Source organism: Callorhinus ursinus, unplaced genomic scaffold (assembly GCF_003265705.2).
Source record: "Callorhinus ursinus isolate GAN/ISIS: 27379988/994484 unplaced genomic scaffold, GSC_fseal_2.0 scaffold33, whole genome shotgun sequence".
Lineage (NCBI taxonomy): Eukaryota > Metazoa > Chordata > Mammalia > Carnivora > Otariidae > Callorhinus > Callorhinus ursinus.
Genome location: NW_027397095.1, coordinates 4,957,997 through 4,972,122, shown reverse-complemented (window position 1 = coordinate 4,972,122; position 14,126 = coordinate 4,957,997). Strand labels below are relative to the sequence as shown.

The 14,126-nt window shown below is 39.4% G+C and overlaps 1 protein-coding gene across 7 annotated transcripts in view; it reads left to right on the top strand.

The window, feature by feature from the left end:
- The window catches only part of OCRL (OCRL inositol polyphosphate-5-phosphatase), a 64,142-nt gene that overhangs the window by 39,243 nt on the left and 10,773 nt on the right, over positions 1 to 14,126 (top strand). For all 7 annotated transcript variants that reach the window (XM_073879170.1, XM_073879165.1, XM_025852514.2 and 4 more), the window contains 4 exons: positions 833 to 968; positions 6,106 to 6,216; positions 6,859 to 7,024; positions 7,289 to 7,524. In XM_073879170.1, the coding sequence (XP_073735271.1) occupies positions 833 to 968; positions 6,106 to 6,216; positions 6,859 to 7,024; positions 7,289 to 7,524 (649 nt within the window). The remainder of the gene's footprint in view (positions 1 to 832; positions 969 to 6,105; positions 6,217 to 6,858; positions 7,025 to 7,288; positions 7,525 to 14,126) is intronic.

Sequence of the window (14,126 nt, the reverse complement as noted above, 5' to 3'; positions counted from 1 at the left end):
ATATTCAACTTCTTTAGACTCAGAGCACCAGGGTGGGTTGGAGAGGAGTGTGTATCCCTGTGCCCTGAGGGAGCTGGTCAGCAAGTAAAAAGTGACACTGACAGATCTTGTAACACTTCACCTTGTTTCTCCCACTCACCTGACTTGAGAGTCATTTGAAGAGCTACAGATAAGAACCTATTTGTGTCCCCTTCTGGATTAGGTGTACAAGGTGCTGCTTATTTTAATAGAATGATGAATAAGCTTTTTCCCTAACCTTGGTAATCTATGGGCTGTTATATGTTCAGAATTGCATGCTTAGATGTTAGTTCATCTCTATCTGAAGAAGCTAGACTTGTCATGAAAGTCTAGGTTTAAAGGGGAAATCTTTACTGTTATCTCCAGAAATTAAGCCCCGTCTTGGAATTTAGGATTTAGATTTTTATTAGTTGTCTATCTGTGTAAAATGTCACTGCAGTTCATCGAGCAAAGTGTGCTGAATATAATCCTGACCTTCTGAGGATATTTTAAGAAGGGGCTATTATATTTTCCCCTGGGACAACATTGTTGAAGATGTAATGCTAATTTTGGGAACACGGTTTACTCATTCATTAGATAACTATTCATTGAACACCTACTTTGCACAAGATAATGTGCTAGAGGTTGGGAATTCAGTAGCAAACAAGCAGACACAGACTCTTTACAGAGCTTGACTATAGTAGGGAATATTATAGTTGGGATCATTAGGGAAGGAGAAGCATATAAAAGATGGCCCACCCAGGTCTGAACCAGTGTGGTAGGTATTACATTCTTGTGTGGTATGTTCCCTTTATAATTCTTTCTTTATTTGCAGTGGGAAATGTCGGGTTCCAGCCTGGTGTGACCGGATTCTTTGGAGAGGAACAAATGTTAATCAGCTTCATTACCGGAGTCACATGGAACTAAAAACCAGTGACCACAAGCCTGTTAGCGCCCTCTTCCATATTGGGGTAAACACTTGTTGGTTCATTTATTTGTTTCTGTGTTAAAAGTATTCTTGGAACATCATTTAGACTCAAAACAGGTCAGTAGTTTACTGAGCCATAAATGTTACCATAACCAAATAATCATTTGCAACATTGAGAAATTAGTGCCCTCAACCCTCCTAAATGCTGTCCATATGGTTCTTAATGTGCTAGGTCTTTTAGTGACACAGATGTTTCTCATGCTGCATAATGGCTGGGTGGTAACCTTAGCCTCCTAAAGTTGTTATACATAAGGAAGAGTTAGAAGCTAGGTTTTAAAGAATGAGTAGCCTCTCATCAGATAAATAGTAAGGAAGGGAAGCCCTGGGAGAGAGGTTCCAAGTGGAGGGGTGGGGACAGCAGGAGCAAAGGCATAGACTGGTCGGCGTACAACCAAATCTGTATCTTACCTTAAAAGGCGTGTTGTCAGCCATACTATTAGTGAAATTTTCCTGTCCAGGAGCACAAGTTTTAAATGTTTTATAAGATTTATTTATTCATGGGCACCTGGGTGGCTCAGATGGTTAAGCGTCTGCCTTCGGCTCAGGTCATGATCCCAGGATCCTGGGATCGAGTCCCGCATCAGGCTCCCTGCTCTGCAGGAAGCCTGCTTCTCTCTCTCTCTCTCTCTCTCTCTCTCTCTCTCTCTCTCTCTCTCTGTCTCTCATGAATAAATAAATAAAAAGTTTAAAAAAAAGATTTATTTATTCATCTTAGAGAAAGAGAGAGCGTGAGCAGGAGGGACAGAGGGGGAGGGGGAGGGAGAGAATCCCAAGCAGATCCCACGCCGAGTGTGTGGAGCCTGCTATGGGGCTCTATCCCGGGACCCCAACATCATGACCTGAGCAGAAACCAAGAGTCAGACACTTAACCACTGTGCCACCCAGGTGCCCCCAGGAGCACAAGTTTTAAATTTTTCTTTAACTCTGTTGCATCCTGGCTGGATTGATGGCCAGTTATTTAATTTTTTTGTCTCTGTTGTGAGTAGTTTTTGTTTTCACATTGTATATTTAGCTGCCTGTTAATAGTATGCAGGTTATGTCTTGGGATCTTATTGATTTATTACAGCTAGTACATTTAGATTATTTCTTGTAGATTTTCCAGACCTACAGTCATGTAATCTGTCAGAATCTATAAAGTACTGTGCTTGATAGGGTGGACTTTACGGATAGACTGCTTAGACTTGCATCCCAGTTCAACCACTTTCTAACTGTGTAATCATGGAAAATATCTGTAACAGCCCTGTGCCTCAGTTTCCTCCTCTATAAAATAGGGATAACAATGGTACTACTTATGAGGATTAGTGAGGTAAGACATGTGAAGAACATAATAGATGTATATTTGATTCTTTTGGCTTCTCAGATTATCACCAACATGTCTTGTTTTACTCCTGTCTTAAAGGGGAATGACTTTGGGGTATTTCCTTTATTTACAAAATTAAGTCTTGGTCTTAGAATAGAATCTAAATCTAAAGGCAGTTGTGACTTGACTTTTGTCCATTTTGAAATTTTAAAATGATAGTAAATAATAGTGTTTCTCAAATAGTAGCTAATATGTGTTGGGAACTGTAATGGACAATTTACACACATCTCATTTACTCCTCACAACAGTGCTTTGAGTTCAATATTTCTCATTTAACAGATGAGCAAATGGAGAACTGATGAGTTTAAATAACTTTACAAGCATTCAACTAGAAGGAGAGCTAAGATTCAAATCTTGTCTGTTTAACTCCCAAGCCTGTAGATGTTCTTTCCACTAACCCCACAATGCCTCTGTAGTTCCAGAGAACTTATTGACTAGATAAACCTTTAGATACTACTTTTAGCCCACCTAATTTCTTGTTTGTACTTGTGGGCTGCCCTGTTTTCTTCATTTGGATTCTCTTAATCCATTTTTTTTAAAGATTTTTTTTTTAATTTGACAGAGAGAGCAGAGAGCAGGAACACAAGCAGGGGGAGTGGGAGAGGGAGAAGCAGGCTTCCCACCGAGCAGGGAGGCCGATGTGGGGCTCGATCCCAGGACCCTGGGATCACGACCCAAGCCAAAGGCAGATGCCCAACGACTGAGCCACCCAGGTGCCCCTCTCTCAATCCATTTTTAAAAGGATGTCTTTCCCCAGACACTAACCTTTTTGGTTTAATCAGCTGTGCTTGGCTTTTTTGTTTGTATTTCTTTTCAGAACTTAGGAATATTTATAGTATTCCACACATATTAATCCAGAGCTCCCAGCAGGATATTTAAAATTTTTCCAAGCTTCCTGTGTGTATTTTTGCATATCTTTAATAAAGGTCTACCTTTCTAGTTTTTAATACTACTTAAATTGCACAGGAATTCAAAAGTGTGTTTTCTTTAAAATAAAAAAAAAATGTAAGCAAAATTTACAGATAAGGCTAGAGTTCTTCAATCCCTGTTCTATCCCCCACTCCCACCTTTGCCCAAGACCCCCACTTCCCAGCCAGGCCAACTACCATTATGAATTTATCTTTCTAGACCAGCACAGTCCAATAGGTCTTTCTGTGATGGTGGAAATAGATATATATAGATCTATACTGTCCAGTACAATACTACTAACTTCAGGTGGCTCTTGATCACTTGAAGTTTGGCTAGTGTGACCGAGAGAGCTGAATTTTCTATTTTATTTAATTTGAAGTAATGTATATTTAAATGTCCAGATGTGGCTTTTGGCTGTTATCTTGAACAGCACAGTTCTAGACTTTTGCCTATGTTTTTCTGTTGGCCCATACACAATAGAGTGTTGTTCTGTGTGTGGGTACAAATATTATAAATGGTCTCATTTATAATACGTGTTGGTCTGCAGCTCGCTTTTAAAAAAAATCAGTAGTGTGTCTTGGAGAGCTACCCATGTTATTACCTAAATATCTAGCTCATTGATCATCTAGCTCATTCTTAATTCCTAATTTTGTTGGTAATTTCCTTTTCTAAAGTGGGTGTATCAGGTGGTGACATTCTGTGGTGTTTTCCCCTTCATTATCCTTGATGTGCCATTAAGGGGTATGATCATGATAACCCACTGAGGAAAAGCTTTGAGTTTATTGAGTAACCACCCCATATTTTGGTCTCTTGGGCATGCTATGATTAGAGGCTTTAAAAAACACATTAGAGACGATGGACTCTGAAAAACAAACTGAGGGTTCTAGAGGGGAGGGGGGTGGGGGGATGGGTTAGCCTGGTGATGGGTATTAAAGAGGACACATTCTGCGTGGAGCACTGGGTGTTATGCACAAACAATGAATCATGGAACACTACATCAAAAACTAATGATGTAATGTATGGTGATTAACATAACAATAAAAATTATTTAAAAAAACACACATTATATTTTTACCACTATTGTTATCAGTGACTGTTAACAAAGGGACCAAGTGTTCAATGGCCAATTAACTTTAGAAGACGTGCTGTGGGCTGGCTGAGATTAAGCTGAGATAGGGTTTCCACCCCGGTACTTGGTAATGAGATCTGTTGCATTGGTTCTCAGACTTTGGTGGACATAGAAATTGCCTAGGGAGCTTTTAAAAACTGCAGTAGGCCAATGCATCTGTATTTTTTTTGTATTTTTTTAAAGATTTTATTTATTTATCTGACAGAGACAGACACAGCGAGAGAGGGAACACAAGCAGGGGGAGTGGGAGAGGGAGAAGCAGGCTTCCCGCTGAGCAGGGAGCCCAATGTGGGGCTTGATCCCAGGACCCTGGGATCATGACCTGAGCCAAAGGCAGACACTTAATGACTGAGCCACCCAGGCGCCCCAAGGCATCTGTATCTTTAAGACCTACCTGAATTAATCCTGTTGTATACCTGGTATTTTGGGAATGGTCTTGCACTAGAGGTCCAGATACATCTGGTATTAACTGTGGCAGGGAGAAACTTAGTTGATCTTTTTATATCTCGATATTCTCAACGATCAGAAGAATCATCCTTGCTTTGGTAGCTTTGCAGGTTGTTGTGAAAAGATGACACATGTAAAATACTTTATGAAAAAGCAGTTGCAAAATTTTATAAAAATATTTTAAAAGTATAAAATTCCTCTTAACCTAACACTATAGTGTGGACTCTAGTGATTGCTTGCTCCTCATTTCTCTAAGCGTTATGGTTTAGATTTGTAAAAATCTTCCCAGTCTTTGAGATATTTGGCTCAGCTTTGATGCTCTTATTTTCCACATTTGATTTACAACCTCTTCTACATGCACCGGTCCTTTTTTTTTGATACTGAATTTGTAAATTTTCCTATTCTAAAAAGAAACCAAGACCTCAATAAGTTAAAATGCTATGTTAATTGTGTTCATTTTTGGCATTGATTTCTATGAAGTTTTAATAATGAAAAAAAAACCACACAGCTATATCAGGAAGCCAAATGTGCTGTGTCAGATGGGAAATGTTTTTGATCTATTAGTTGAAATGATTTGTCCGTTGGCATGCTTTTACTCTAATCTAGGGCATTTTGTATTGGCCATTTTCTAAAATGGCCATAAGATCTATTTACTAACATACCTTTAGCATTATATAATCTGTGCATTGACATTATGATTCTTGGCATTGTGCATAGCAGCTAATAGAATTAAATGCTTCAGTCATTTTTTCTGCTGTTTCAATGCTTTGTGATCATTGTTAGAAACAGTAGTAGGTATGTCTCGACACTTATTTTATGCAACGCAGGAAATAATTTCTGCCACAATTGTCACATTTCCCCCACCACCAAATAACAATGGAGCAAGAAAATAATTTTCCCAAATACTACTGCCAAGCTTCTTAGCACCGAGGTTTGACTTTTCCAGCAAGTTAACCAATTAACCTTATCTTTACCATAAAGTGGGTAATGCTGTAATGCTTACTTTAATTTATATTTGTTTTAGTGACATTTAAAAAAATTGTTAGACTCTTAGAGATTCAAGCTGAGCACACACAAGACTAAAATAAGGATCTGTTTTCTTTGAGGTAAAAGTTGTGGATGGAGTGATATTTCAGAAAGTGTTTGAGGATGTTGTTTGCACCATGGTTTATTTTAAACGATTGCTGTAACAACCCATTTTAAATTGTTAGGTAGTCTCAAGGGAAGATGAGCTAGGAGCATGTAAGACTGAGAAGAGGGTTTGTTTTCTTTCAGGTAAAGGTTGTGGATGAACGGAGGTATCGGAAAGTGTTTGAAGATATTGTACGCATTATGGACAGGATGGAAAATGACTTCCTTCCTTCCTTAGAACTCAGCAGGAGGGAGGTGAGCAAAAATACATGGCTTCCCCATCTACTGCCCATCACGGTTAGTACAGTGGAAACCATGTTTGGTGGAGGAGGCAGTACAGCGAAGTGGTGAAAACCATGTGTGCTGGAGTCAGACCGCCGCCATTTGCATTCCAGCACTGTCATTTAGAGGCGCATGTCTAACTCTCTCAGAGCCACAGTTTCCTTTTCTGGTTAAAGGGGTGGTTGTGCGGACTACATGAGTTAATACATGTGAAGCTCTTAAAATAGCTCCTGGCGCGAAGTAAGCCCTCAGATGTTACCCGCTCTTATTTAATATTTCAGAGTTGCTGGTTAGTTCATACCTCAGGAACCAGGACTGACTTGGTCACGGGATGAATGTCCTGACCCAAGGTTGGGTTACCCTCTTAGGATCTCAGGAACAATCAGAGTAGCCTAGAGAAGTAGCAAGAGCTGCCTAATTCCTCCTCTGCTGGTGTGAATACAGTAGGAAATGAGAGGGCATGGTGTACAGCTGGCTCAGTTGGTGAATGCATACAGCAGTTGCACACCTGGTTAATAATTACTTTATTCTTTATTCATATTCTCTATGGAATAATCCAACTGACATACTCCCCCTACTAGTGATGCATGTTTGTGTCTGTCTGTTATTCCCCAGTTTGTGTTTGAGAATGTGAAGTTTCGGCAACTACAAAAGGAGAAGTTCCAGATCAGCAACAATGGACAGGTTCCCTGCCATTTTTCTTTCATCCCTAAACTTAATGACAGCCAGTACTGCAAGCCATGGCTTCGGGCTGAACCTTTTGAGGGCTACTTGGAGCCAAGTGAGTTGTCCCTTTACCATTGTCTCTGCTTGCAATGTACCATCTCCCCATGACTCCCATGCCTCCCTTTGTTTAACTTCTTGTTTTCTAACCACATGTCTCTTACCTTCACTGTCATTATATTGGGGAGACCTCTTCTGTGTGTCCAGTGTCTCTTCCATCATTTGGTGATTTTTTAGAGGGCACGACTTCTGTTGGTTCTCATCTTCCTTTTGCTCTTCCACCAGAAGTTTCTGTTACCATGTGTTATTTCTTACATTTCAGATGAGACAGTGGACATTTCCCTTGATGTGTATGTCAGCAAAGACTCTGTGACCATCCTGAATTCAGGGGAAGATAAGATTGAAGATATTCTAGTCCTTCACCTGGATCGAGGCAAAGATTACTTCTTGACCATTAGTGGAAATTACCTCCCAAGTTGTTTTGGTACATCCTTAGAGGCTTTGTGCCGAATGAAAAGACCAATCCGGGAAGTTCCTGTCACCAAACTCATAGACTTGGTAAGAAACATTCTAAGACATGGAACCTCCTCTAGATGTAATTTTCGTAATACTTAAGGGATGTCCTCATTGTCTCTGTGCTTTCTCTTTTGTTGGGGTTGGAATTGGCAGGTGATAAATAAGAACAAGAATGTCACTTTACTCTAGCACTACTTTCATTAGGTAAGCCTAAAAGGAAAGAGAAAAGAGCAATCCGTAATTGGCTCTTGTCAGGAATATAACATGTAATACTAAGTTCACTGAATTAGATTAAAGGCTCCCTTCTCAAAGGTCTGATGCTTATTTGTTATGCTCTTCATGCTTTAAGTCACCCTTGTATAAATTAGCATGTATGCAAGGTACAGTAATTGGGGGGGGCAGTATTATCCTCATTAAACACATGAGAAAGCTGAGGCATGGAGACAAGAACTTGCCCAAAGTGGAATAAATTAGTGACAAGTCTGTCCCCCAGACTTTCTGATTCCCAGTTCAGTAACTCCTCACTGTATCATCATATCTAATCCCAAACTTGGCTGCATGTTGCAGCCCAGACCTGTAAATGAACCTCAGAGTACCTGCCTCAGAATCCCCCAGGGATCCTTGAACAAGTACACATTCTCCACCACTACCCCTACTCACCTTTGGCAATGGAATCACAGCCACGGGGCGCAGGGCTTAGGAACCTGCATTTTATCAGCATCCCGGATGATTATATTGTGCCCTGAAGTTTGCTCCATGTTTAATGGAACACACTTAACAAAAGGAAGGAGTAGGATTTCCCCTCCCTGACATCAAGCTCTAATATCAGTGTCCTTATGGAAGAAATGCTTATTATCTTCAGTAACAAACTGATTTAGTAACAAGTTCATCCTATTAAGAACTTTTCTTCTAGATGAAAATATTGCTGCACCCAAAGCATGCAGACATCTTTGGGCTATAAAAGCATACTCTTGGTCTTTTACCAAAGAAAATGAGGCAATGTGACAGCCATACTTTATCATTTCTATTAGTATTCATGTTGATCTTTCCAGCCTCGCCAGAGCAGTGATTTTATCATCTAGTGAGGAGGGCTAGACCAGCGCGCAGGCTGCTGGCTTGTCTGAATGTGATCTGTTCTGTTGCCATGGAATTGTTTTAGCTATGACTCAGATGGCAGATTAAAACATTTGAGTCCAGTCCCAGCATTCTTTCTTGGAATTATACTTGTTTCCCTAGAGCTCTCATGACTGTGTGTATTACCTCTGTTTGAGAGAGAACCATTTTCTTCAGAAATTCACATCCTTACATTCTGGTATTTCTTATGATACTTGTTTTCTCTTTTACTACTATATTCTGTTTTTCAAATTTAATATTTCACCATTTAGGATATATTCCAAATGAAGTTTCCCCTTTTTTTCCCTGCCCCCTTACCTCCATCCTAAACACCATTTCCCAGCTTTCTTTTTTCCACCTTTTAATTATGAAAGTGGCAAACGTGCAGAAGAATGGAAAGAACAATACAGTGAATCCCCATGTGCCTTGCAGATATAGATGTTTTTCTTTTTTTTTGCTGTACCATTTGAAATGAAGTAGTGATGTGTGACTTCACTGGTGAACACATTAGCCTGCCTCTCTTAAGAAAAAAGACAATTTCTTTATAAGCACAATACCATTATTATGCCTAAGAAAACTAGCCCACTCCATATTTCCATTTCTCCAGTTGTCCCAAGAATTTTTTGGTAGGTTTTTGAAGCCAAAATCTCATCTGGATTCATGTAATGAATCACCTTTGGTGAGGTCTCTGCGTCTCTTTTATTTATTTATTTTTTAAGATTTAATTTATTTGAGGGGCGGCTGGGTGGCTCAGTCGTTAGGCGTCTGCCTTCGACTCGGGTCATGATCCTGGGGTCCTGGGATCGAGCCCCGTGTTGGGCTCCCTGCTCGGCGGGAAGCCTCCTTCTCCCTCTCCCACTCCCCCTGCTTGTGTTCCCTCTCTTGCTGTGTGTCTTTCTGTCAAATAAATATTAAGGATTTTATTTATTTGACAGAGAGAGACCAAGCACGAGTCAGGGGGGGCAGAGGGAGAAGCAGACTCCCCACTGGGCAGGGAACCCAACTCAGGGTTCCATCCCAGGACCCCCAGATCATGACCTGAGCTGAAGGCGGATGTTTAACTGATTGGGCCACCCAGGTGCCCCTCTACAGTCTCTTTTAGAGTAGAACAGTTCTCCCCTTTTATTTGTTTAATGACATTGACTTTTTAAAAGTCCAGGACAGTTGCCCAATCAAGGATCCACCATTTCCTAAATTTGTCTGTTTCCTCTTGGTAACTGTTTAAGTTTAATCCTTTCATACTCCTTCCTTTCACTTTATTTCCTATAAACTGGAAACTAGTTTTATTTTTGGTCAGAGTTGGCAGAGGCATTATGATACCTTTTATTGTAATTGTCCTGTATTAATTAGAGTGACTGGAAGGAGGCTTAACCAGTGTGAAAATGTTTTATTTTGTTTAAAATATTATCAGGTAATTCATTGTTTGACCATGAATAGGAAGTAGCCAAAATCTTTAATAGAGTTAATCGGTCTGTAGGAAGCCCTTTTCCTTCTTTTTTGTGCACAAGTGATTAGAGGTTTAAAAAAATAGAACCCTGATAATTTTTTCATTATGAAATTCTGAGTTCTTACTAAATTGTGAATGTGTGGTCATCATTTATTCTTTTAAAGCTTTTATTTTGTAGAATATAGGGTTCCTTTTTTAAGTTTTTATTTATTTATTTGAGAGAGAGGGAGGGAGAACACAAAGGGAGAGTGAGAGAGAGAAGCAGACTCCCCGCTGAGCAGAGAGCCCAATGTGGGACTCCATCCCAGGACCCTGGGATCATGACCTGAGCTGAAGGCAAAATATAGGGTTCTGATTCTTTCCACAGCCTGTCACATTTTATTAAATTCCTGTATCTCATTGATGATGAAGTTATCCATATTAGTGTGGGGCAATAAATAAGAAATCTAAGATTATCTATAACCCCATTTGTAATATCTTCCCACTCTGTTTTGACTTGATTTTGACCTCCAGTGCTTTCTTATAATTGTTCCTATTTGTTCTAAGACCCAAAATGATATTTCAGATCCCGTGAGATGATGCTATTAATAATGATACCTATTATCCACTATTATATTATTTACAGTAAAATTTTGGTGAAAACAGAAATGAGTTCAGTGCCTACGTTGACTTTCCATGTACTGTTTTCAGAAAGATTCTTGTGCCGCACCCTCTTCCCACCAAATGTGGAATGAAATAACTGGCATAAGTCCTTTTCATTCTTCTTGCCCTTCTCAATGACAGTGACTTTGCCACTACTAGCATAGTTGGAATTAGCACAGATGGCAAACAGAGGAGAATTTGTTTGTAATTTTCTTTATTCTTTTCTAGTTTTTTAACTAGCATATTAACTAGCACATAATCATCAATATTCATTACACACTGAATACGAAGTATTACAGGGTTTATGTGGGTTCTGTAATTTAGTGGTGATGAAAGTTTACTTATGTGTACAATATGGCTAAATTCTAAATCAAGGTTAATAGGCAGTTTGGTTAAAAGTAATCTAAACATTAACTACTTCTACTAGCTGATATCCAGTGTGTTTGGTAAATCAATATTTTGGAAAGACATTTAGAATGAGAGTTGTGGAACTTGTAATTTGTATTAACAATGGATTTCTGTGCCGTTTACTCAAGCCTTATATGCTGTAAAAGCTTATTGATCGACCAGCTAATTTCTATAAAAATCAATCTCAGAACCAGCCTATTTTGGCTTTTTGAATATTTGACTTATGTAATATTAACATAACTAGAAACAAATTCAGCACATAAGAATAAAGTGGACTAGAAAAGTGATTTGGGGTTCATCATAGAAGTATTTTGAGTCAAGTCCAAGTACTGAAGAACTATGTATTAACATATTGGCTGAGCAGGTTCTTCCAGGTGTAAGGGACATCATGAATAAATGTTAGAAGGTGGGGCGCCTGGGTGGCTCAGTTGGTTGGGCGACTGCCTTCGGCTCGGGTCATGATCCTGGAGTCCTGGGATCGAGTCCCGCATCGGGCTCCCTGCTCAGCGGCGAGTCTGCTTCTCCCTCTGACCCTCCCCCCTCTCATGTGCTCTCTCTCTCATTCTCTCTCTTTCAAATGAATAAATAAATAAATCTTTAAAAAAAATAAATATTAGAAGGTGAAAGCAAAAAGACCATATATGAAAAATTATAAGATTTTCCTGGGAAGAATGAAGATTTAAAAAAAAGAGTATGTGAGGCTAGTTGGGTGGGTTGGGAGCAGGGGATAGAGCGTCTTGAAGTCAACAGATGAGTGTGCTGGAGCCACAGAGCATCTACAACTATCAGAAGGCTTTTATGAGTAGTATGAGGTTGGAAATTGACATATCTGGAGGAAGAGTCTGGTGTTGCTTATAGATTGGACTAATGGAGAGACCAGGTTTGAACTTAACCAGATCTGGTTAAAGGTGTTGCTGGTAGATACAGAGACAAAAAAGGTTGAGGGATGGGTGGACAGACTATACTTGCTTGGGGACATGTTTTTTTTAGAGAACTATATCAAAGTTTGAAATAACAAGAATAACAGCTTGGTGATTACTTCATCCCTAGTGGTCTTTTCACTAAGTGTTTACTTTGTCTTACTGATCCAGCCACTCATTTCTTATCCTGTTAGGTGTATGGTTTGTGTTTCTTCTCTTTATAGTTCACATGAACTAATCCTTTCTAGAACTTTGATATCCATTCAGTTTCCTGCTTTTTATTTTTAAATTTGAATCTGCCTCTAAATGACTCTTTTACATTATTTAACTGCATTTACTACTGGCAGAATTCCTCTATGGATGAATGTTGGAGTGAATAATGATTTGCAGTGCATTTGTAGCATGCCATGGTTGCCCCACTGGGGAATCCTGAATTAGGTTCCCTTTTTAAATGTGATCAACCCACAGCCTTTTGCAGAGAGTGGGCAGGTCAGTTGAACTAAGTGATTATCAGCAACCTTAGGACTACCTTAGGAGTATGCTGTTTATTAGTGGAGGCTAAGTGGTGTTTCTATTTTCAGAATCAAGCCTAGTGTTAAAATAAATATTATTTACATCTACTATATGCCTGTAGCCAGAGAAGTAAACTCTCATTGTAAATGTGCTGCTCCTCCACCAGTATCTAATCAAAGTCCTTTTGATTCTTCTTTCAGAGTTTTCTCTTTTATCCATTCATTTTAAAAAATATATTATTTTCCCATTATTAAAGTGTTTACTCCTTTTTGACCTACCTTGATAGCCTTTTAAGAATCCCCTTTGCCTTGGGACGTCTGGGTGGCTCAGTCGGTTGAGCATCTGAGCATCTGCCTTCGGTTGGGGTCATGATTCTGGGGTCATGATTCTAGGGCCCTGGGATCTAGTCTCACATCGGGCTCCTTGCTCAGCAGAGAGCCTGCTTCTTCCTCTGCCTGCCTCTCCCCCCTGCTTGTGTGCTGCGCATGCGCTCTCGCTCTCTCTCTGACAAGTAAATAAAATCTTTAAAAAATAACAACAAAAAACAATTCCCTTTGCCTCTATCATTACCCTTTCATTTTTCCTCTTCAGGGCTGTCAAACTGATCTTCCTATATAATACAGCTTTGGAGCCTATCACTTCCTTAAAGGTAGTCAGTGGCACCCCCATCCCTACTAAATACAATCCAGATTGCTTTACCTGTCATTCAAGTTCCCCTAAAGTCTGACTTCAACATTCCTTTTCATATTTATTTCCCACTACTTTTCTCAACATTCCCCCATGCTCCCTATAGAACAGATGACCAACTTTTCCCTACTCCCACCTTGGGATTTACCTTCTCTGAACCTGTGTTTATTTTCGCCCCTCCCACTTGTAGTGTCCCCACCCCATCTCTATTCTTTAAAATCCTATGAATCTTTTAAGGGCTAGTTAGGCCCTATCTCCATTATAAAAAGTCCCCTGATAGCCCCAGCTGAAAGCCATCTCCTTCCTTTGAACCCCTGTTTTGTTTGTTTTTCCTATTAACCATTTATTGAGAACCCATATTTGTGAGTTATAACAATATCAGGCTGTAAATTCTGGGACTTCTTACCCCAACTCAATTGCAAACCCAAGTCAGGGACCATATTGTTTCCTTCTGTATAGCATCATTTTTCATCCTCCCCCTCCAACACCCCCCAAAGGCATGCCTTGCACTAGTAGATGGTCACTGCTTGAAGAAAACTTATTTGAGGGCCTGATTGGACAGGTTAGTATATGAAAACTCTGCCTAGTTTTACTCATTGTGTCATGTATTCATGGGAGGAAAAATAGAGAAGTCTGTTAGGTAGGCAGGTTTTTTGATTTCTTAATAAGTCGTCCTAAATTTTAAAAAATTTTTAAAAAGTTGTACTCCAAAATTGTGTGAAATTAGATGTTTGGCACTCAGAATTTGACTTTTAAATTAAAAAAATATTGTAATTACAATATTATAAATATTGTATACTTCATAAAGCAATATTACTCTGATTATTTTTATCTCATTTCATCTGTGGTATTTAGAAGTGTAGGTAAACCTACAAGAGCCTGTTTAATTCATAATATATCTAAAAATACTAAAA